At 38.6% G+C, this 23,958-nt stretch overlaps 1 protein-coding gene across 1 annotated transcript in view; it reads left to right on the top strand.

The window, feature by feature from the left end:
* The first annotated feature begins 364 nt into the window (after positions 1–364).
* The window catches only part of LOC117332547 (sodium-dependent serotonin transporter-like), a 57,828-nt gene continuing 34,234 nt past the window's right edge, over positions 365–23,958 (top strand). The window contains exon 1 of the mRNA XM_033891498.1: positions 365–976. Coding sequence (XP_033747389.1) covers positions 388–976 — 589 coding nt within the window. The 5' untranslated portion in view covers positions 365–387. The remainder of the gene's footprint in view (positions 977–23,958) is intronic.

The raw sequence follows: 23,958 nt of genomic DNA, 5'->3' as shown, positions 1-23,958 counted from the left end.
ATATTTCAACAACTGATATCGTTTTCATATATTTGATGGTAATATGTTTTTTACATCAAAATTCTTCACCAATCTGAGGATCTGATGGAGTACGGTCACGTGTGGCCTGTTCAGCGTGTGAACGCTGGGGGATGGTAATCGCCTAGTTATGTTAGCGATAACCCCCTACACTGTAGCATACAAACCGATATATATGTCCCCACAAAACTAGTTAAAAGTGCGAAAATAAACACATTAAAGAACCAAAAGAAGATTAAAAATTATTTTTCATTTCCTTCCGTTTCAGGTGAGCGCTACGGTCGCTGACCTGTGACTAACGCTAATAATATAATCAACAACGACCAGACACAGACTTTGCGTTGGTAAAGGGAGGGAACTCGTCCAAAAATGTCTCGACCAATCAAAGGCAGCAGAGACCAGTCCATTCATCATATGTACGATAATACGGCCTTCACTATTAGTTATCCTTTCATTGAAAACGGTGATGGCAGTAGTGAGAGCCACACGCGACAGGATCTAGAGCTTGAAAACGTGACCGGACAATCATGGCAGGGTTCTTCTGCCCCACCCACGGGCTCTGACGGGAGGGGCAAGGCACGGTATCTTGATGGAAATAACAAAAATGATAAACTTAGGGAAAACGCGTCCTCTTTCAACAGTGGTTACATAGCTCCAGAGGAGGAGAGTCGTTTAGATAGAAAACCTGACCCCCGGGATTCTATCACCCCCGGGTCGACCTTACAGAGCAACATGTCTCTCAGTACTCCATTCCTGACCCCTAACGGGAGGGACGGGATGAATGAAAAACCTGCTGATTCTCAGGAGGATTTGGAAAAGAATGCAAAGTTAGAGAGCGATGTACCTGAACGAGAAACATGGGGAAAAAAGGTGGATTTTCTACTATCTGTGATCGGATTCGCCGTGGACTTGGGAAATGTATGGAGGTTCCCATATATATGTTATAAAAACGGCGGAGGTAAGATTTTCCAATTTATGTAGTTTTTACTGGTATGTGTTGTTATATTGACATAGGAATGTATGATAGAGATGTTATACATTACGGTGTATGATATAGTGCTAAGTACATACAATATGACTTCGGACGTATATATAACAAAGTAGCCCAGGGCCACGCGACAGTAGCGTAAATCATACTTATAACATACAACTGTCTTCTGACACCATAATCGGAGAGGGAGAATTTGTTATTCAGTGACAGTATCGAAACCTTCACTCGTCCGACGGATCGATAGTTTTACCGACGCCTAAAACAAGCTGTGCTATACGGGGAAAACAATCCGATAGACCCAGTAATTCATATCTAAAACCCTTACAACATTGTCGGGATTCTCAACACGTACCTACAATACGGAGGCTGCACTGTGCAATGTAGCTTGTTCCAAACCCGATAAGACTTTAAGTCGGCTATAACAAAACTATCAGGGATTACAAAATCTTTGTTGTATTAAAATCGGCTATGTTAACATGACATTGCATAATTTGGGGGTTATTGTTTTGCTACGTATCGTGATAGGAAATTAATAAGAATGATAAGCATAATTTTAAAATACATGTTTAGCCTCACACACAAAGCCTGCCCGAACATAGTCTGTTGTTTTTTAAGGCTAACGCGAAAGATTGTAAATAAACGTATTACCTGACAGATTTAGATACGGCCGTTTTAACTTCTGAAAAGAAAACCAGCTTTTATAATCTACTCAAGTGTTTTTACGGCTGAACAATCTAATCCGTTTTACTGGAGGTAATATACTTTGTACTGTTAAGCATATCTCCTTGTAAAGGTACATTTATATATACCGACCTCAACAGTGACCGTAGCCTAGTCTTACTTCTAAAGTTGGTCTCCTCTGTAGCGGCCATAGCCTAGTCTTACTTCTAAAGTAAGTGTCCCCTCTGTAGCGGCCATAGCCTAGTCTTACTTCTAAAGTAAGTGTCCTCTGTAGCGGCCATAGCCTAGTCTTACTTCTAAAGTAAGTGTCCTCTGTAGCGGCCATAGCCTAGTCTTACCTCTAAAGTAGGTCTCCTCTGTAGCGGCCATAGCATAGTCTTACTTCTGAAGTAGGTGTTCTCTGTATGTAGCGGCCTTAGCCTAGTGTAACTTCTAAAGTAAGTGTCCTCTGTAGCGTCCATAGCCCAGGTTTACCTCTAAAGTAAGTGTCCTCTGTAGCGGCCATAGCTAGGTTTACCTCTGAAGTAAGTGTCCTCTGTAGCGGCCATAACCTAGGCTTACCTCTAAAGTAAGTGTCCTCTGTAGCGGCCATAGCCTAGTCTTTCTTCTGAAGTAGATGTTCTCTGTATGTAGCGGCCTTAGCATAGATTTACCTCTGAAGTAAGTATCCTCTGTAGCGGCCATAGCATAGTCTTACTTCTGATGGAAGTGTCGTCTGTAGCGGCAATAGCATAGTCTTACATCTCAAGTAAGTGTTCTCTGTAGCGGCCATAGCATAGTCTTACTTCTGAAGAAAGTGTCCTCTGTAGCGTCCATAACCCAGGTTTACCTCTAAAGTAAGTGTCCTCTGTAGCGTCCATAACCTAGGTTTACCTCTGAAGTAAGTGTCTTCTCTAGCGGCCATAGCCTAGTCTTTCTTCTGAAGTAGGTGTTCTCTGTATGTAGCGTCCATAGCATAGTCTTACTTCTGAAGTAAGTGTCCTCTGTAGCGGCCATTTCATGGATTTACCTCTGAAGTAAGTGTCCTCTGTAGCGTCCATAACCTAGGTTTACCTCTAAAGTAAGTGTCCTCTGTAGCGGCCATAGCTAGGTTTACCTCTGAAGTAAGTGTCCTCTGTAGCGGCCATAGCTAGGTTTACCTCTGAAGTAAGTGTCCTCTGTAGCGTCCATAACCTAGGTTTACCTCTGAAGTAAGTGTCCTCTGTAGCGGCCATAGCCTAGGTTTACTTCTGGAGTGAGTGTCCTCTGTAGCGGCCATAGCTAGGTTTACCTCTGAAGTAAGTGTCCTCTGTAGCGTCCATAGCCTAGGTTTACTTCTGAAGTAAGTGTCCTCTGTAGCGGCCATAGCCAGGTTTACCTCTGAAGTAAGTGTCCTCTGTAGCGGCCATAGCATAGGTTTAATTCTAAAGTAAGTGTCCTCTGTAGCGGCCATAGCTAGGTTTACCTCTGGAGTGAGTGTCCTCTGTAGCGGCCATAGCCTAGGTTTACCTCTAAAGTAAGTGTCCTCTGTAGCGGCCATAGCTATGTTTACCTCTGAAGTAAGTGTCCCCTGTAGCGTCCATAACCTAGGTTTACCTCTGAAGTAAGTGTCCTCTGTAGCGTCCATAACATAGGTTTACCTCTAAAGTAAGTGTCCTCTGTAGCGGCCATAGCTAGGTTTACCTATGAAGTAAGTGTCCTCTGTAGCGGCCATAGCTAGGTTTACCTCTGAAGTAAGTGTCCTCTGTAGCGGCCATAGCTAGGTTTACCTCTGAAGTAAGTGTCCTCTGTAGCGGCCATAGCTAGGTTTACCTCTGAAGTGAGTGTCCTCTGTAGCGGCCATAGTTAGGTTTACCTCTGAAGTGAGTGTCCTCTGTAGCGGCCATAGCTAGACTTACCTCTTAAGTAAGTGTCCTCTGTAGCGGCCATAGCTAGGTTTATCTCTGAAGTAAGTGTCCTCTGTAGCGGCCATAGCTAGGCTTACCTTTGAAGTAAGTGTCCTCTGTAGCGGCCATAGCTAGGTTTACCTCTGAAGTGAGTGTCCTCTGTAGCGGCCATAGTATAGTCTTACCTCTGAAGTGAGTGTCCTCTGTAGCGGCCATAGCTAGGTTTACCTCTGAAGTGAGTGTCCTCTGTAGCGGCCATAGCTAGGTTTACCTCTGAAGTAAGTGTCCTCTGTAGCGGCCATAGCTAGGTTTACCTCTGAAGTGAGTGTCCTCTGTAGCGGCCATAGCTAGGTTTACCTCTGAAGTAAGTGTCCTCTGTAGCGGCCATAGCTAGGTTTACCTCTGAAGTGAGTGTCCTCTGTAGCGGCCATAGCTAGGTTTACCTCTGAAGTAAGTGTCCTCTGTTTCCCCCCCCCCCCCCCCCCCAAAAAAAAAACCACACACACACACACACACACTAGAACGCTCACAAAAACTTTCTATAAATAATATCATGCCCGTGAACTAGGCATCCTGCAACACTAACTCTTTTGAGGTATTCTCATTCATGACCCTTATATATGTATGGAATTTGATCTACATAAATTCATGTTAAAATCGCTGAAGTGCTGACAAAGATTTTCCGTTAATAGCAACAGTAACCTTATCCTTGACCCTGGCACCCTGAAAGACGAATTCGTTCGAGGTATTCTCATGAATGACCATTACCAGAAGTTTAATCAAAATTCGAATTGAAATCACAAAGGGTGAATGCACATGTACATAATGAACATGTACTATACGCACGTACATTTTTTGTACGCGTATTGTATCGTCTCGCGATGGTATGATACTGTAAATACATGTAATAACAAGCATACTTACTATTGATAAAGCCATACATGTCCCCTACCGTCCCCCTATATAACTCTATTAAATGATTTATAAAGACGGTGTTATAAGCTCGTAGCTGATTTTGATGTAACAATACAAGAAACTATAGAAATAAAAGAGGAATTATATAAAATTAAGTTAGACTTTCTGTAACTATGAAAGACCACGACCCTACAACCCTGAAACTCACACTCATTCAAGATAGTTTTGTCCTTTGTAAATGTGTGAAATTTGAAATCCCTTAAGAAATGAAGCCGCTATAGAGTCTTGGCATGCACATACGTACATATACGTACACATATGGATGTAGCCCGAGTTTCCTCTGGCCCTGACACCATGTCTGGCCTACACCAGTACTATAGATGGAGTCAGGAACAGATTTTTTGTTGAATGTAGGTCAATTGTAAATTAGGTCGGAGTGATCTAATTTTGGTAAATGACGCACCGAATCTCTTTCCAGAAAATGTTAGTATTAGAATGCAAGTTCTGAGATCATCTGACGTTTTGTTGGTATCCAAAGCTCAGTTCTGAGTCTGTGAGACGTTTTCGTTGACCGAGATTTAAAACAGCTGGACGTCTTGAACAGACAGACAGACTATTAACATTAATTTTAGTGTACAACATTCGCTTTAAATTTCTCTGAAGGCTAAACACATAAGTGTTTGCCTGAATGTTGTCATATTTTTTTTAATGTTTTCCCTGTTCGACTTAAATAAATTTTTAAGCATTGACAGCAAAAAAAACCCCTGTTTTATTAGTGAACTAGTGGATCACTATACAATATGTAAGTGGCTAATGGATTGTGGGTAGATACCGTGGTATTCGTCATCAGTAATACAGCAAGACTTGTTTACATTAGGCCAAGATATGGAACAAAATGCAGACCAACTAGTATGTCTCTCCCAATACCGATTAATCACACTTGGAAATATACGACACACACTCTACCACTACTGCAGCAGTCTCGACTCCGTAAACCAGACCCTTGTCTATGTCAAACCCGACTCAATCAGAAATATTCAAACTGATGCATGACGTTGCCTATGAAATAATTTGTATGTAATGCCAATCAGCGTCTATCACATCTCACAAAACATCGTTATAACTGACAAGCAAACGAGAAAAAGATGTAGGGGAGAAACAGGGAACGTGAAGGAGGTAACGAATTGGGGTCGAGGAAAGGGGGGGGGGGGGGGGGGGGGGGGGGGGGGGGTCGTTGAAAGGTGGGAGCGGGGGGTTCGTGGAAAGGTTTGGGGGTATAAAGAGCTGATAGAAAATATGAAACGAGAGATACTTAGGGAACGACATAATCTGATTATCGAGGTTAAAGCATATTGAAGATACATATATTTAAATGAATATTCCCAAACAACTCTAGATGTGTATTGGTGACAGATTATTACTAGGGAATGACAAGTCGAGGTCACGTGATAACCCATCGTCCCTGGGCTTATCTAGGGATTATAACTGCACGCATCATCAACCAAGTCAAGTGGCCAATTTCACACGTTTCCACACGAAAGGTCAATGTGTTTGGCTGGTATCGGAACCTGTCATCGACAACCTATCTAACCTTACTCACAGTCTTCATATGTGTAAATGGTGTGGTCCAGGGATTGAATTTAACCATTCACTTTAATTAAAATCCCATCATTTTTCCCATTCATGACATGTAATATGATAAAATGCATTTACACCAATAGAATTTTTCATTTTACCGATAAGATTTTTTTCTAAATCATTGACGTATGATACAAATCATCTCACGCGTGTGATTTTTTTTTAAAAGGAAACTAAACGTGTGCTTGTTTACGAAAACATAGCTCAGTCTAAGACTAAAGGAGGGGGTGTTCTTTAACGATAGAAACCCAGTCTGTTAAAAGATGTCTTCTCTAACGATATAACCCCCAGTCTGTTAAAAAGTGGCTCCTTTAACGATAGAAACCCAGTCTATCAAAAGGTGTCTTCTCCAACGATAGAAACCCAGTCTATCAAAAGGTGTCTTCTCTAACGATAGAAACCCAGTCTATCAAAAGGTGTCTTCTCTAACGATAGAAACCCAGTCTATTAAAAGGTGTCTTCTCTAACGATAGAAACCCAGTCTATCAAAGGTGCCTTCTCTAACGATAGAAACCCAGTCTGTTAAAAGGTGTCTTCTCTAACGATAGAAACCCAGTCTATTAAAAGGTGGCTCCTTTAACGATAGAAATCCAGTCTATTAAAAGGTGTCTTCTCTAACGATAGAAACCCAGTCTGTTAAAAGGTGTCTTCTCTAACGATAGAAACCCAGTCTATTAAAAGGTGGCTCCTTTAACGATATAAACCCAGTCTATTAAAAGGTGTCTTCTCTAACGACATAACCCCCAGTCTGTTAAAAGGTGTCTTCTTTAACGATAGAAACCCAGTCTATTAAAATGTGTCTTCTCTAACGATAGAAACCCAGTCTATCAAAAGGTGTCTTCTCTAACGATAGAAACCCAGTCTATTAAAAGGTGTCTTCTCTAACGATAGAAACCCAGTCTATCAAAAGGTGCCTTCTCTAACGATAGAAACCCAGTCTGTTAAAAGGTGTCTTCTCTAACGATAGAAACCCAGTCTATCAAAAGGTGCCTTCTCTAACGATAGAAACCCAGTCTGTTAAAAGGTGTCTTCTCTAACGATAGAAACCCAGTCTATTAAAAGGTGGCTCCTTTAACGATAGAAATCCAGTCTATTAAAAGGTGTCTTCTCTAACGATAGAAACCCAGTCTGTTAAAAGGTGTCTTCTCTAACGATAGAAACCCAGTCTATTAAAAGGTGGCTCCTTTAACGATATAAACCCAGTCTATTTAAAGGTGTCTTCTCTAACGACATAACCCCCAGTCTGTTAAAAGGTGTCTTCTTTAACGATAGAAACCCAGTCTATTAAAATGTGTCTTCTCTAACGATAGAAACCCAGTCTGTTAAAAGGTGTCTTCTCTAACGATATAACCCCCAGTCTGTTAAAAAGTGGCTCCTGTAACGATAGAAACCCAGTCTATCAAAAGGTGTCTTCTCTAACGATAGAAACCCAGTCTATTAAAAGATGTCTTCTCTAACGATAGAAACCCAGTCTATTAAAAGGTGTCTTCTCTAACGATAGAAACCCAGTCTGTTAAAAAGTAGCTCCTTTAACGATAGAAACCCAGTCTATTAAAAGGTGCCTTCTCTAACGATAGAAACCCAGTCTATTAAAAGGTGTCTTCTCTAACGATAGAAACCCAGTCTATCAAAAGGTTTTAACGATAGAAACCCAGTCTATTAAAAGGTGTCTTCTCTAACGATAGAAACCCAGTCTATCAAAAGGTGCATTCTCTAACGATAGAAACCCAGTCTATTAAAAGGTGCATTTCTTAACGATAGAAACCCAGTCTATCAAAAGGTGCATTCTCTAACGATAGAAACCCAGTCTATCAAAAGGTGCCTTCTTTAACGATAGAAACCCAGTCTATTCAAAGGTTTCTCTAACGATAGAAACCCAGTCTATCAAAAGGTGTCTTCTTTAACGATAGAAACCCAGTCTATTAAAAGGTGTCTCCTTTAACAATAGAAACCAACTAAATAAAAAAGTTTCTTTTTAACGATCAGACACAATCTATAAAAATTGTCTGCCTTAACGATAGAAACACAAGCTATAAAACGATGTCTTCTCTAACGATGGAAACGAGGTCTATTAAAAGTTGTCTTCTTTAACGATAGAAACCAAGTCTTTTAAATATTAACTTCTCTAACGATAGAAACCCAGTCTATTAAAAGGTGTCTTCTTTAACGATAGAAACCCAGTCTATCAAAAGGTGCCTTCTCTAACGATAGAAACCCAGTATATTAAGATGTGTGTTATATTGCTATGTTAACTCAGCGTTTTAAGATATTCATTTTTGTGATAGAAAACGTTGTATAAAAAAACTTAATTTCGTTTTTCATGAAAAGCTAATCATATAATAATAAGTGTCTTTGTTTACGATTGAAACCTGATATTAAAAGATGTATCTTGATATAAGGAATCGGCCTACCAAGACATGCCTTCGCACGCACGGGAGGCCGTCCTTAAATGACCTTAGATGTTAATAGGACGTTAAACAAAATAAACCAAACCAAACCTTCGATTGATGTTGAATTTTTTTTTGTTTTCTATTAATCAGGTACAATTATTATTACTGTATTAACAGAAAACTGGAATTGTATAAAAGTTTATCCAGTCAAGCTGTGGATAGTCAAGCTATATATACAGGCACTAATTGAGATATCGGCCAAATCGACAATTTTTATACAAAAGTTAGGTGAACTGCGTTCATCAGAAAATGAAGGTAGCACGCTGTTATTTCATTATGAATAGTTACTATAAATATTTGATAACATTAACAAAAAATATACAAGTGGTGTTTGAACAAGAAGAGATGCGTTATCTAATCATTCTGATCTATAGTTGTAAAAGCACGTGCGTATTCTACACAAAAATGTGCGGCTGGCCTAAATATTCGAGAAAAAAAACATAAATCTTAAAATAACTTCAAACGGATATTATTAGCCGGTTTGCTCACACTAGCGCGTGCATTATGATGTCCCGGGGGACCCATAGGGATTCCTCATGTTGCTCTGTAGCCGATAAACCAACAGGGCATTATCTGCATATCGTAACCATCTCCCTTAACACACGCATCCTCCATCTCATTTCCTACTTTATCGGTTGTATTTTGTTTTATTTTTTAATCAGTGTACATGATACTATACACTGTCACGTATCTCATTTCCATATCAAAACATTTTTGCTCATTTTCACTGCCGGTCCATTTTAGTTCCTAACTGTATTTGTATCCATTGGCTAACAGTTTATCTGTTTTGTAATTGTAATCAACACACTTTAATCCTACTCGTATATTAATAGTCATCAGCTGATTTCTTCATATTCATAATTATCTAACTTTTTTTAATTTTATAACTCCATTAATCTGATTGATCATTAACCTTTTTGTTTTATACCCATTATCAGTATACGCCTTCAATTAAAAATCATTCTTTTGTTTTTGATATCCAGGGTATTTTGTCGTAATAGACATTTAATCAGTTTATCATAGCTATGTCCGTTGGAATGCCTCCCGATTGTTTTTCATATTCATGATAATTAATCTGTTTTTGTTTTCCTGTTTTAAATTCATGAGAATTATCCTGAATTTCGCTATTGAAATTGACTTATTTGCCCCAATACATTTGTTATTAAACAAGACGTTTTCGCCTTCATGGATTTTTATATTGATAATGACACATTTGTCATCTGGAATTTTATTATTGAGCTTACATTATTTACCCTCGAGTATTTTGTTATTGAGCATGCAATATTTCCCCCGTGAATTTTGTTATTGAGCATGCAATATTTGCCCCCGTGAATTTTATTATTAAGCATGCAATATTTCCCCCGTGAATTTTGTAATTGAGCATGCAATATTTACCCCCGTGGATTTTGTTATTGAACATGCAATATTTGCCCTCGAGTATTTTGTTATTGAGCATGCAATATTTCCCTCGTGAATTTTGTTATTGAGCATGCAATATTTCCCCCGTGAATTTTGTAATTGAGCACGTAATATTTACCCCCAAATATTTGGTTATTGAGCATGCTGTTTTTGCCTCGGATATTTTTTTTATTGAGCATGCTTCATTTGCCCTTGTGAATTTTGTTATTGAGCACGTAATATTTGCCCCGTGATGTTTTTTTTTATTGAGCATGCTATATTTGCCCCCGTGATTTTTTTTAGCATGCCCTCTGGAATTTTGTTATTGTGTCCTTATGCTATTTGTTACCTGAGCATGACTGATTTGTCCTCATGTATTTTGTTATATAACATGACCTCACACTAGTGGCCTGTATCCAGGTCATGTGTGAGTGTTGATATTGCATGGTTTATTGACCTAGTGTGGCCAGATGACCCGCGTGAGAATTAAGTGAAGTGGGGATTTATTGAAGTGGGGGTTTATGCAGATCAGCCGTAACCACAGACGTCATAATTAAATGTTATTGTGTACATGTACGCCTAATCTGATAGAATGCTATATATATATAACACCATCGTAAATTGGTCCATATACCGCTGGTCCAGATTAGGATTTAAATAGAATTATATAACTTCACAGTGTAATACTGTGAAATCTCAATGACATACTCGTGAAATACTGTGAAATAGCAGTGAAATTATCGTGAAAATTGAAAGACGTGTGAAACACCCGCGAGATATAATTATCAAACAAAATGTTATGTTTAAATCCTAGTAAGTTCAGTAATATGTATATTTTTTCTTATCTTTGTCAAAATGACTCAAATGTTGAAAACTGATTTTTGTGATCTTCAACATTATGGCTAACATTTGGCTGTATATAGAGAACGAAACAAACTTGAACGAAACGAGCTTGCCAAGTTATCTATTAAAAATGTAAGTACAATATTTGGGGTTTTAAAACGTAAAAGCAAGAGATAATATTCCTGCGCTCAATTTTGTTGAAGAAGAATACCATGCTCAATCGAAAACATTACTTAGAGTCCAAGAAAAAGATGATCAAAATTTTAAAATAGAAAGCAAAAATTTAAGAGATTCATATTACGGGGGCGCTTCACACATAACACTGATACCTGCGTAGCTTTTACCAGAAATGCGTAGAGATATGTAAGATGATATGGACCTGAGAAGGGTAACGCCAGTCGGAGAAAGAACACGTATATTGTCAGGCATCGCTCTAAATACCTCAACGGCGATAAGACCACAATATTTTATCGGTTATTATCACTGAACACCAGGTTATAAAAACATCATATCAACCTCATCTTTCTAACATTAGGCAAGGATTGCCATTAATATCGATCATATAGTAAAAAAGAAACGTCCCTATCAGAGGTAAGCGTAAAGAAAGTCGTAAGAATTGTCAAAAATGATTTACTTGTTATTTACCATGAAACTCCTTTAAAAAAAGTTAAAATGCCAAAATAATTCATCTGAAAGATATGGCATACAACTCATGGTCTATCTTACCTGTTCTGTGATATCTTAATGGTTCAGAGCGCATTTCACGGGATAACACCAGATAATACTGATGTTATGAGGATGTGCACTTAGTACAGAAGATCTGTTGTTGTCAGTACCTAACACATGGTACAGAAGATTTGTTGTTGTCAGTACCTAACACACAGTACAGAAGATCTGTTGTTGTCTGTACCTAACATACAGTACAGAAGATATGTTGTTGTCAGTACCTAACACACAGTACAGAAGATCTGTTGTTGTCAGTACCTAACACACAGTACAGAAGATCTGTTGTTGTCAGTATCTCACACACAGTACAGAGGATATGTTGTTGTCAGTACCTAACACACAGTACAGAGGATCTGTTGTTGTCAGTACCTAACACACAGTACAGAAGATCTGTTGTTGTCAGTACCCAACACACAGTACAGAGGATCTGTTGTTGTCAGTACCCAACACACAGTACAGAAGACCTGTTGTTGTCAGTACCCAACACACAGTACAGAGGATTTGTTGTTGTCAGTACCCAACACACAGTACAGAGGATCTGTTGTTGTCAGTACCTAATACACAGTACAGAAGATCTGTTGTTGTCAGTACCTAACACACAGTACAGAAGATCTGTTGGTGTCAGTACCTAACACACAGTACAGAAGATCTGTTGTTGTCAGTACCTAACACATAGTACAGAAGATCTGTTGTTGTCAGTACCTAACACACGGTACAGGAGATCTGATGTTGTCAGTACCTAACACATAGTACAGGAGATCAGCTGTTGTCAGTACCTAACTCACAGTACAGAGGATCTGTTGTTGTCAGTACCTAACACACGTTACAGAGGATCTGTTGTTATCAGTACCTAACACATGGTATAGAAGATCTGTTGTTGTCAGTACCTAACACACGGTACAGAAGATCAGTTGGTGTCAGTACCTAACACACAGTACAGAAGATCTGTTGTTGTCAGTACCTAATACACAGTACATAAGATCTGTTGTTGTCAGTACCTAACACACAGTACAGAAGATCTGTTGTTGTCAGTACCTAACACACAGTACAGAAGATCTGTTGTTGTCAGTACCTAACACACAGTACAGAAGATCTGTTGTTGTCAGTACCTAACACACGGTACAGAAGATCTGTTGGTGTCAGTACCTAACACACAGTACAGAAGATCTGTTGTTGTCAGTACCTAACACACAGTACAGAAGATCTGTTGTTGTCAGTACCTAACACACAGTACAGAAGATCTGTTGTTGTCAGTACCTAACACACAGTACAGAATATCTGTTGTTGTCAGTACCTAACACACAGTACAGAAGATCTGTTGTTGTCAGTACCTAACACACAGTACAGAAGATCTGTTGTTGTCAGTACCTAACACACGTTACAGAAGATCTGTTGTTGTCAGTACCTAACACACAGTACTAGAAGATCTGTTGTTGTCAGTACCTAACACACAGTACAGAAGATCTGTTGTTGTCAGTACCTAACACACAGTACAGAAGATCTGTTGTTGTCAGTACCTAACACACAGTACAGAATATCTGTTGTTGTCATTACCTAACACACAGGTACAGAAGATCTGTTGTTGTCAGTACCTAACACACAGTACAAGAAGATCATGTTGTTGTCAGTACCTAACACACAGTACAGAAGATCTGTTGTTGTCAGTACCTAACACACAGTACAGAAGATCTGTTGTTGTCAGTACCTAACACACAGTACAGAAGATCTGTTGTTGTCAGTACCTAACACACGTTACAGAAGATCAGTTGGTGTCAGTACCTAACACACAGTACAGAAGATCTGTTGTTGTCAGTACCTAATACACAGTACAGAAGATCTGTTGTTGTCAGTACCTAACACACAGTACAGAGAATCTGTTGTTGTCAGTACCTAACACACAGTACAGAAGATCTGTTGTTGTCAGTACCTAACACACGGTACAGAAGATCTGTTGTTGTCAGTACCTAACACACGGTACAGAAGATCTGTTGTTGTCAGTACCTAACACACAGTACAGAAGATCTGTTGTTATCAGTACCTAACACACAGTACTGGGGATTTGTTTTTGTCAATACCTAACAAATAGATGTATTGTTGTCAGTACTAAATAAACACATCTGTTGTTGTCCGTACTTACCGAATTGATATGTTGTTGTCAGCATCTAACAAACCCATCTATTGTTGTACGTACCTAGTAATCAGATCCGTTGCTTTGAAGTAAATAGCAACCAGATAGGTTGTTGTTAGTTCCTAACAAAAAAATCTTTTGCTGTCAGTATCTAACCAACACATCTGTTGTTGTTGTCAGTACCTAACCAACACATATTTTGTCAGTACCTAACAAACAAATCTGTTGTTGTCAGTACCTAACAAACAAATCTGTTGTCAGTACCTAACAAACAAATATGTTATTGTCAGTACCAATAAATGAACGAATTTGGGTACCCCCTCACATCAAACCCTTCAAAGACGGACGGGGACTAGTGAAAACACACACATTGTATCGTGTGCTATCCAAGTAGCGATAAAGAGAACTTCAATGGTGTATACGTATACCGTGGGTGATGTTGTGTGCGAACGAAATACGGTCAGCGAAATGGAATAAAATCGTCAAATGAAAGAAAAAAATGTCTTTAAGTATGTCAGGGCTGAGTTATCAAAACAGCGGCAGTGTTCGTATTACAGACGTCAAATCATTTACCAAAATCCACAGTCTGTTACCAATCATATATATATATATATACATTGGTTTGGAAACCAGGACTGGAATGACCTGCCGCACTTAAACCCCAACAGCCCCCATACAATGACACCCGAGCTTCAACCGTACCGTTACATTAGGGGAGTATATTATTGAAATAATTTTTGCTGGAAAACTTGGTGATTTTTAAAATAGCATTCTTTCTGCATCATTGCTTGTAATGGAACCGTGTCATTGCCTGTCATGATTAATTCCAAGGAACAGGCTGAGTTACATCGTTTAGTGGCAGAATGCAAGAAAGAATCTTGATCTCCGAAAGTTAGCATACTGACCTTCTTTTTCTTTCTAGTTGTTAATTTTCGATATTGTCATTGTTATAGACAAGAGGAGCGAGAATAAGGTGTTATTTTCACGTAAATAAGTTGTTTAAAGGACAGCTTCCCCAGGGTAAAGGCGACGTGCGCTGATAATAAGTATATAATTTATAATACCCATATAATACTGCCATATGGATGTCAGATAAAGGATATTTTTAAGCGTCTCCGATATGGATAAATCGAGGATTAAGTTGTCAGTAGTCATTGTACACTAGTCAAAAGAGGGAAATGTTCAGGCTCATTTCGTTAATCTCGTCAAACGTAAACTGATAGCTATACTATACCTTGATAGCACAGCTGTTTATCGACATTTCGAGAGGATTGTACTGTTTCGTAAGTCACTTAGTAGCACTATAACAAAATTAACACTTCACTATATATGTATTACAGGTGCACGTGCACGTCCATTTACTCTGTGAACCCTGTCACGGCAGCAATTGATGATAGTGTGTGGTCCTTGGTCTCTCCGCTAACCTGTTGTTAGTAGACTAACAGTGGAAACCATGCAGCTATTGCATGCGAGGCCAGTGTTGTGTATAATGGGTAGTTCACCCGATCGATAGCACGTCCCCGCTAGTCTTATACCCCTATATACATGTAGTACCCCCAACCGGTATACTTCCCTTTATACCAAAACCCACAAAATTTATCTTTAGAGTAAAAAGTTAAGACTCAGAGGTTTATAGACGAGTCATGCTGAAAATTAAAGGAATTCTTTGGTGAATAATACAATTTTAATAACTTGGTGATGACATTTGTGGTAGTACAGTGGCACCAATAGACAATAGGTCATTGTAATCGTATATCATAATATACAACAGTATAACAGCCGAAGCTCGACCCTTCTCTCTTAATACACATAGGCTGGACCTGTTAATAGAGGCCAAAGAAATGTAATGTGGCTATTTGAACGCTTTCAATTGATGTAATTACACGTTTAGACCGTACACGACTGACTATGGTTAGGCTACAATGATGATGGATGAGAAGGAGTTTGATACCCTTATTTACGAATCCGATCCCTTGTTCCGACGAAACCTCATATTTGTGGAATATAAAACCGACAAGAAACCAAAAAAGGTAAACAAATATTAGAACGAGATGGTCACAGGCTTGTAATCTAGGTCATTACGGCTCTTGATTTTAGCCCTGTTGTGTATATAGACTGACCACTAGATGAGGTCGATTGTGTCACCAAATATGTAAAAGGGAACTTAGGTATACACGTATTTATTAAACTGAAATCTCCGCCATCTTGCACTTGAAAATTACACCAAGCCGTCATCGTGAATGCGTTTTCCAGTCGTATCATCCGCACATGTATGATAGCGAACTGTATGATAGCGAACTGCCATATTTTTCAACAGGTTCGATGAATTATCATGGCAGTCTAGGGGCCGCGGTGGTTAAGGTGTCCCGACACTTTATCACTAGTCCTCCACCTCTGGGTCGCGAGTTCGAAGCCTACGTTGGGCAGTTGCCAGGTACTGACCGTAGGCCGGTGGTTTTTCTCTGTGTACTCCGGCTTTCCTCCACCTCCAAAGCCTGGCACGTCCTTAAATCATCCTGGCTGTTAATAGGACGTTAAACAAAACAAACCAAACCAATCATGACAGTTGCTAAGTATTAGAGTCCAAAATATTCAGCGTCACATATGTCCTCTTCAGCGTCACGTGTGTCCTGTTCAGCGTCACGTGTGTCCTATTCAGCGTTACGTGTGTCCTGTTCAGCGTCACGTGTGTCCTATTCAGCGTCACATATGTCCTATTCAGCGTCACGTGTGTCCTATTCAGCGTTACGTGTGTCCTATTCAGCGTCACGCGTGCCCTGTTCAGCGTCACGTGTGTCCTATTCAGTATCACATATGTCCTATTCAGTGTCACATGTGTCCTATTCAACGTCACATATGTCCTATTCAGCGTCACGTATGTCCTATTCAGCGTCACGTGTGTTCTATTCAGCGTCACGTTTGTTCTATTCAGCGTCACGTATGTCCTATTCAGCGTCACGTGTGTTCTATTCAGCGTCACATGATTTTTTGTGTCCTTTTCAGCGTCACGAGTGTCCTATCCAGCCTCATTACTAAGCTGTATAAGTGTAAATATACAGTGTATACAATTTTTTACTCCTTCGGTGTACTGTAGAAATAACGAGATAATTTTCGAAGTCCATCAGACCTCAATGGTTCACTGGGCGTACTGACTCATAAGATTAAGACTAGTTATCAGGGATAGAACTGATGCGTAGGAACAATTTTTGAGGGTTTTTCGTCAATGTTTCTCTGATCCACACTAAGTACATGTAACAGGTCATTATTCCTCATGTTATGTCAATGCATCGGCTACGAATCGTATCGCAAATAAAAAAACCTCATATACATGTTATATGGCGTGTTTTGAACATTAACAATGCGGTGACATGATTTTATAATAATATACACGTACACTTAAAAAGTTATGGGCATGATAACAATTTAACAAGTCTGCATCAACTATATTATATCAGCCTTCGGCCTCGTGCAATAGAACATTCCAAATTCTGAAACGTCAAAGGTGTTCAATAGTTCACACGTGACCGTGCAATTGTCAATTTAGCCGTGCAATAGTATACAGTTATATTGTATGGGTTTGAGGTAAAAAGCACTTTTATTCTGCCCGAGACTTAAACTATTTTCCGAGGCGAAGACGTTGGAAATAGTTAATGTCAAGGGGAAACTGCTTTTCCAGAAATACCCATACAATAACTGTTTTATTGTACCAGCATTTAAATCATCCCATTTTTTTCTTTCGAACCAGTGTTCATATCCTCCACTAATCTTGATGATTTTCCCCGAAGATTGCATTTCAGCATGCTAACTGCCGTGTTTATTACTCGTTGTGAGTTAGCGCTGTCTTTTTCAGAAAAAAAATCCTCTCCAGCACTTCTTCATCCAGATTATCAAAATTGGTAGATGAAGCCTTCTTCGTAAATGTTCCTGAAGCATTCCCATGAACGATTTCACTAAACAAAAGTTGGCTGCGTCGTCTTGGTCTCGAAAACGCTTATTCATTATCCAATCAGTTTATATCCACAAATCATTGGTACACCACGGCATATTCTTGTTTGAGTGTAAATTGTAAAATATAGAGGCCTCTTAATGGGAAGTGGAGAAATATTCGTTTCTCTGCATTTTTGGAGAATAATATTTATTTGTTTTGGGAATAGGCACGCATTCTCCTGTAAAACATACCAAAGACACCATTGAAGACCCTTTTTTTAAGCTAGTAATTCTGTAAAATGTATTTCGATAACGATATATAATGATCAATGCATGCGCGAGGTGTATAAGAATTGGATGGAACTGGAGTTTCAGAGGAAATCAAAGTTACTGGCCACATGTGCAGAAAACTCTGCATATTTTTTTTCCATATTAAATTGGGAAATCACTGTCTGTCTTCGTGAAAGGCGATCGCGCAGTCTGCGTCACCGACTTCATAAATCTACATACTTTTATGAGGCTTTTCAATTCTCATTCTAACTGGAAGCTACAGTATATGTGCTGATAATTGAGAGCTGCTAACTCTATTACGACAGAGCTTATGCAGCTGTAGCGAGAATTTCCCAGTTCGGAGTGTCTCTGTGCAATTTGGAGAGGTGTGATCAACTTGTGTTAATTGCAATTGGAGCGGATACCTAACCGCTTTATCTCCGTTAATGAACTGGTAACTTTGTCACGTTCCTCATTCTTATTGCGGAACAAAGATCAATTTCCGGTGTATTATTAGCACTAGTCCACGTCATACACACTGTAGTCTGACGCTGGTACATACGCATGTTAAAGACGATTAACCTGCTTTTAAAACTATCGGATTATGTCTCTGTAGCCGAAGATTTATTCACGTTTCAATTTTGACTGGTGGTTTTTCACAAATATTATGGCCTGCCGCCGTTATAAAGGAAAAGGCCCTGAGTTAAGTCATTGTTTTCGATAAGTTTTAAATGGTAAGCAATACTAAGGTAGTCGAATTTCGTGGTGAACAAACGTGTACCTTACTCGTATGGGGATATTTATCGTCAATTATGTAAGGATGCGAGCCTTAGAGTTTTGTCAAAGCATTGTCATATCGTGTCTTTGACCAAACATTATAGTATGTGTCTTTGTTCAAGCATTGCCATACTACTCTTCAACCAAACATTGTCACGGTGTTTTTGTTAAGACATTTTCAATACTGTTTCTTTGTTCAAACATCGCAATAATATTTCTTTGTCCAAACTTTAGAAATATTGTTTCTTTGTCCAAATAGTATACAATCTGTTTCATTATTCAAACAATGCCTTAATATTTCTTTGTTCAAACATTGTAAATACGCGTTCTTTGTCCAACCATCTTGAATACTTTAGCTTTGTCCAAACATTCTAAATACTGTTCCTTTGACCTAAAATCTTAAATACTGTTTCTTTGTTGAAATATTCTTTTTTCTGTTCCTTTGTTCAAACTTTGTAAAAGCCGTTTCCTAGTCAAAACTGATTCGATGCCGTTGACGTTTAACCACGTGATTGCTTTCTGATTGATGTAAACTGCTTGTATAAGTACGAATACGAATGCTTTTTAATATCTTATATTTAAGTAATTCATTTCTTTTCTGGAACAGAGTTATTGCTTCCGTATCAGAACTGTCAGTTAAGCAAGTCATCGCATCATCTCGCTGGATTGCATTAAGAACATGTTTAAACAGAGAACAAAAAAATTGATAACATTTCACTTTATTATTTTTCAAGCACTTTTCGGGTATATAAAAATGCTTATGATGTTGAAATATCACTATCCATGAGAAAGTTAGCCAGGCCCAAAATGTGCTGTCTGAAAGATATTCGTTAAGCCGAATAACGAGAACCTGTTGAACTTTATCCAGTTGAGATTAGGACTCGATTTGACGGTACCTAGAGCAAATTATTGCTTATGGATATTTTGTTTTATTTCCTCCGTTATACTCGTATGCCATCTCTAATAGTCATTGAATGTACATTTTAGATAACAAGTCGGCAGTTGAGTAGAAAGGGACGCTACCGTCTGCGTAAGTGTGTTACTCCTTACACGTGTATCACGCCAGGTGATAAATTTAGATAGGTACCGAACGTCATTGTTGGCTATACTACGAGATAGGCATGATATACATTCGTTACAAGCGTCACGCTGACATCGACAGTTTTATCTTTGTTTACAAAGCCGTGAATAGTGCTACTTTTCACACAGGATTTTGAGAGGCGGAAATTGCTTCACACATTTCGCTGATAGTGGTGATGAAGTTATTCAAGAAGATTGCGGAAGTGCATGTGCAATTAAATCAAATATTTTAATCTAAACCGAGTCAATTTTTATCAGTGACAATTTCGTTTTTTACTAGCAAGTCGTCTGGCCTAGAGTAATCTACACCATGAAAACAGTAGTGGCTGTGTCTGATAATATAAACTTATTAGATACACTTCTGTAATAATCACGAATTTGCCATTCCGACGATTTATCTAAAAAAAAAAAAAAAAAGGGGGGACAAATCGAAACATGTTTTGAAAGGAGCCGACGTTTCTCTCTCTTCATTTTTAAGGAACAAAACAGTGAAAGTTTATTCTTTCCTTATTAGTCCCTATCGGTAAAACCGGGTAGACACCATGTCCTCCTCTCCCTCCGTCCTGTACGTGCACGATGTATGTACGTACGTACGTCACGCCAAAGTTTTTCAGGGGTCTTGCGGCTTCATTTCTTGAGGATCAAACTTCAAACACTGATAAAGGACTTCAATATATCGGACAGGTTCGAATTTCAGAATTTTTGGGTCAAGGTCAAGGTCTTTATTTTAGCGGGGACCGATAGGGGACATGTATTGATTTAGCAATTCCAAGTATGTTTGTTAAATAATTTCATTTACATTGTTTTGTTTTAGGTATTTCTTATCTATGAAGGGGTGCTGTGATAGGGGAAGGGGGTTAGAATCTGGGTGATACTTGGGCGGTATTCAGTGGATAATATGAAGCCAGATGGCCGTAGACTGTTAATATGTGTTCACAGAATCAGGGCACCATATCCATACAAATCTAACACGTTACATTAAGCAATACCTCTTGTCGAATACCGGCCTAGTTTTGTGGTTCTTATATAACGAATGTTCCATTTCCCAGTAAATATGATGCGGATTGCTACATCATATAACGTGTTTTATTTTGTTGTTTTGAGAACTCGATTGTTGACAGTTTGGTTTACTCGACTGTTGACAGTTTGGTTTACTCGAAACATTGGCGCCCATTTAGGGACTCGGGAATGATATTCATCGCTGCTTGCGAAAGCATCGCTGTTACCCCTGGAAACTCGAGGACGAATTCTTTCCTGGAGGGGGAGTATGTAACCCTGGTAAATACTAGCCGCAATATACCGCTCGGCTAGAGAGATCTTCTCTTTAGCTCGATCGGTTGAGCGTAAGACTAGTAAGCCAGAGGTCCCGGGTTCGATCCCTAGCGGAGGCAGTGATTTAAATTTAATTAATCCTGCGCTCTGTTACACATAGCTTTAATAGCCCTGGGATTATCAGTTAATCCAATATTGTTTACTTTTCATTGTTTGAGATACGACAGATGATCAAATACTGTGGTCTATTAATGACTTTAAACAAAGTTGATAATATAATGTAGTTTATTCACGTCACGACAGTTGGTGCAATATTGCAGTATCTTCAATGCTCATTATCGTATATACCATCTGTGACTCCGCCCGATCCCGATCACACTTTGTGACCCTTTTCCCTCTTCGACCGTCCTTCAATGACCTTATTGTGCTAACAAAACGTAAAACAACACCATTCACATTCAATCCAGATGTAGACGTTTATAATTATATCTTTGAAACTTAAATGAAACTATTTAACTTAACCAAAACTCAATTCCGACATCCAGCTGTGTCATTCTCTCTTCACCAGATCTTATAGATCTGTACATGCCCACACGCTTTCCAATGCCAAATGTTACAGTTTCTGGTAACATGGATTTGGTATATCTATATTACTTGTGTTAAAATTATTTGGTTTCATTCTCTCAAGTTACTGACGATTTCAGTAATTACGCCACTATAATATAAACAGAGCTGTGGGTATGTTTTTAAGCTCTTAGCATAAAAAACTTACGTTTCGAGAGTTAGTTTATATGAAACTACAACACAGATTCACATGTTAAGCGCAGTATACAGACCTGCACATAAACAGTTGGTGTCAGAAGCGAGTGTTCTTTCCTAAACTTAGCATGGCATTGTTCTGATCCTCTGACTACAACTTCATTTCTGAAGACAGAATCTCGGTTTCTGTCACATGAGTATTAGCTGACAAATGTTTAATTATCTCCTAAATTCCCAATCTCCCGCTCGATATCGCGAGTGACCTTTTTGTCCACTCTCGACTTTTCTGTCCGTATTATCCGCGCCAAAATCTCTCTTTATTGAAGAATCAGTCATTTGAATATGTACATCTTTACTGCCGTCAATCTACGTCCGTAAATAGCTCGAATCAGGATTAAAGGCGATACATAGACCATCAACGAAGCGCTACATTTTATAGGCACGTTCTGTCACGATAAGGATTTAATATTCAACAAAAGATATAAACTGGCCGTATTTATAGCTCTATCTGATCGTTCCTCGTAGGATGGATGATTGGACCGACATTACATTGATCCAATACGTTTTGTGGTAAGCTTTTATAGGTGTTCCAATTTTAATCTAGAGTACATACTTAATATAACGGTTCAGTATATATATATATATATATCGGTTATATATGCTGACAGATAACCACACGTATAATGAATATATGAAGAAATGACCTCAATCTGTTGACAATTCGTTAGTATTAAAATAACTTTTCAAGATATACTTCATCAGCATTTACAAAAAAAAAATTCATAATATGCTACACCGGTATCTATATCCAGGTACTGTATTTTGGCCATAAATGGAATTTGAATTATCATTAAAGCATGTAACAAGCAACACATATTATCAACACAGTCCTACACACATTTAGAGTTAGATAAATTAGAGACATCATACAGCATTTACATCATTCCAGCACTCGTCAAAGCTGCTACGCGCCTAAGGTGTTGAATATTTGTAGACAACGGAGGATACTTGAAATAGGATGATTGCCATACTGTTAGCCGCGCCTCTATTTAAGTTTCAATTTCAATTTCATTTGAAAACTATGGCATGCAAGCTGCTATAAGCCACGGATATTCCAGGACACAAGCAGTTTCTACCACATGCAATTAAAATCAAAAGTCATACCTTATCTCTTTATCCAGTTAGGGCCAAGATGGAAATGCTTTCCTCATCTTTCTGACTGTCTGTTATGCACTTTGAAAGTCGACTTGATTGGCAATGCACCTCATTGTACAGTTAATTGTTTGCATGTGCTCCACTATACAAAATAAACTCTATTCAGTTGCTGCAAATTGACCAGGACCGTTTACATATTAAAGAGGCTTGGTATATTCTGAAAAACCCGTCGGACTTAAATGATTAGAATTTAAAATGGATCATTCAACTGAACGTTGTTTTTTACTTTGACAGCTCTATCAATGAGGACGGCACTGTCATATTCAAATTAACACCAAAATGTAACAGCGATTGAACTTGTCATTACCTTGAAAAACAAACATATGCATAGTTCGTTCCCGTAGAGAACAGAAAACGGTTATTCGAGAATGCACTTCCTTCATCTATACCATAAATGTTTTACAAACCAAATAAGCCTGCCTTACTCAGTCATCGTTGTCATTTTATTGATGTTGTGCACATCTTAACATACCACTAAGAAAACAAGGAAAATTTCAACAGTAAAATATAGGAGAAGGAAAAGAAAAGAAAGATGTTAGCAATCTTGTACGTGTACCTGCTTAGTGCCTCCAATATGCCATCAGACCTAAACATACTTGTACCATTAAAAGTCAAAAAGAGGCATGTTCAAAATCCTATCAATAGAAGTAAAGTAGCTTGTACCAAAAACCATCAAAATCGCCTTGCAGCTGGTAACAGAGGAAGGGAATGGATAAAAAAAAAAGAAAAAAAAAATGTAATTATCTATATACATGTATAGAGCAAAGCAAATGATAATATACAAAATCCCACTAAAATGAAGAATTAGGGGCATTTCATCAAAGGTAAATGTACAAAATCCCACTAAAATGAAGAATTAGGGGCATTTCATCAAAGGTAAATGTACAAAATCCCACTAAAATGAAGAATTAGGGACATTTCATCAAAGGTAAATGTACAAAATCCCACTAAAATGAAGAATTAGGGGCATTTCATCAAAGGTAAATGTACAAAATCCCACTAAAA

This window comes from Pecten maximus, chromosome 8 (assembly GCF_902652985.1).
Source record: "Pecten maximus chromosome 8, xPecMax1.1, whole genome shotgun sequence".
Lineage (NCBI taxonomy): Eukaryota > Metazoa > Mollusca > Bivalvia > Pectinida > Pectinidae > Pecten > Pecten maximus.
This window is presented reverse-complemented; position numbering and strand designations above follow the sequence as displayed.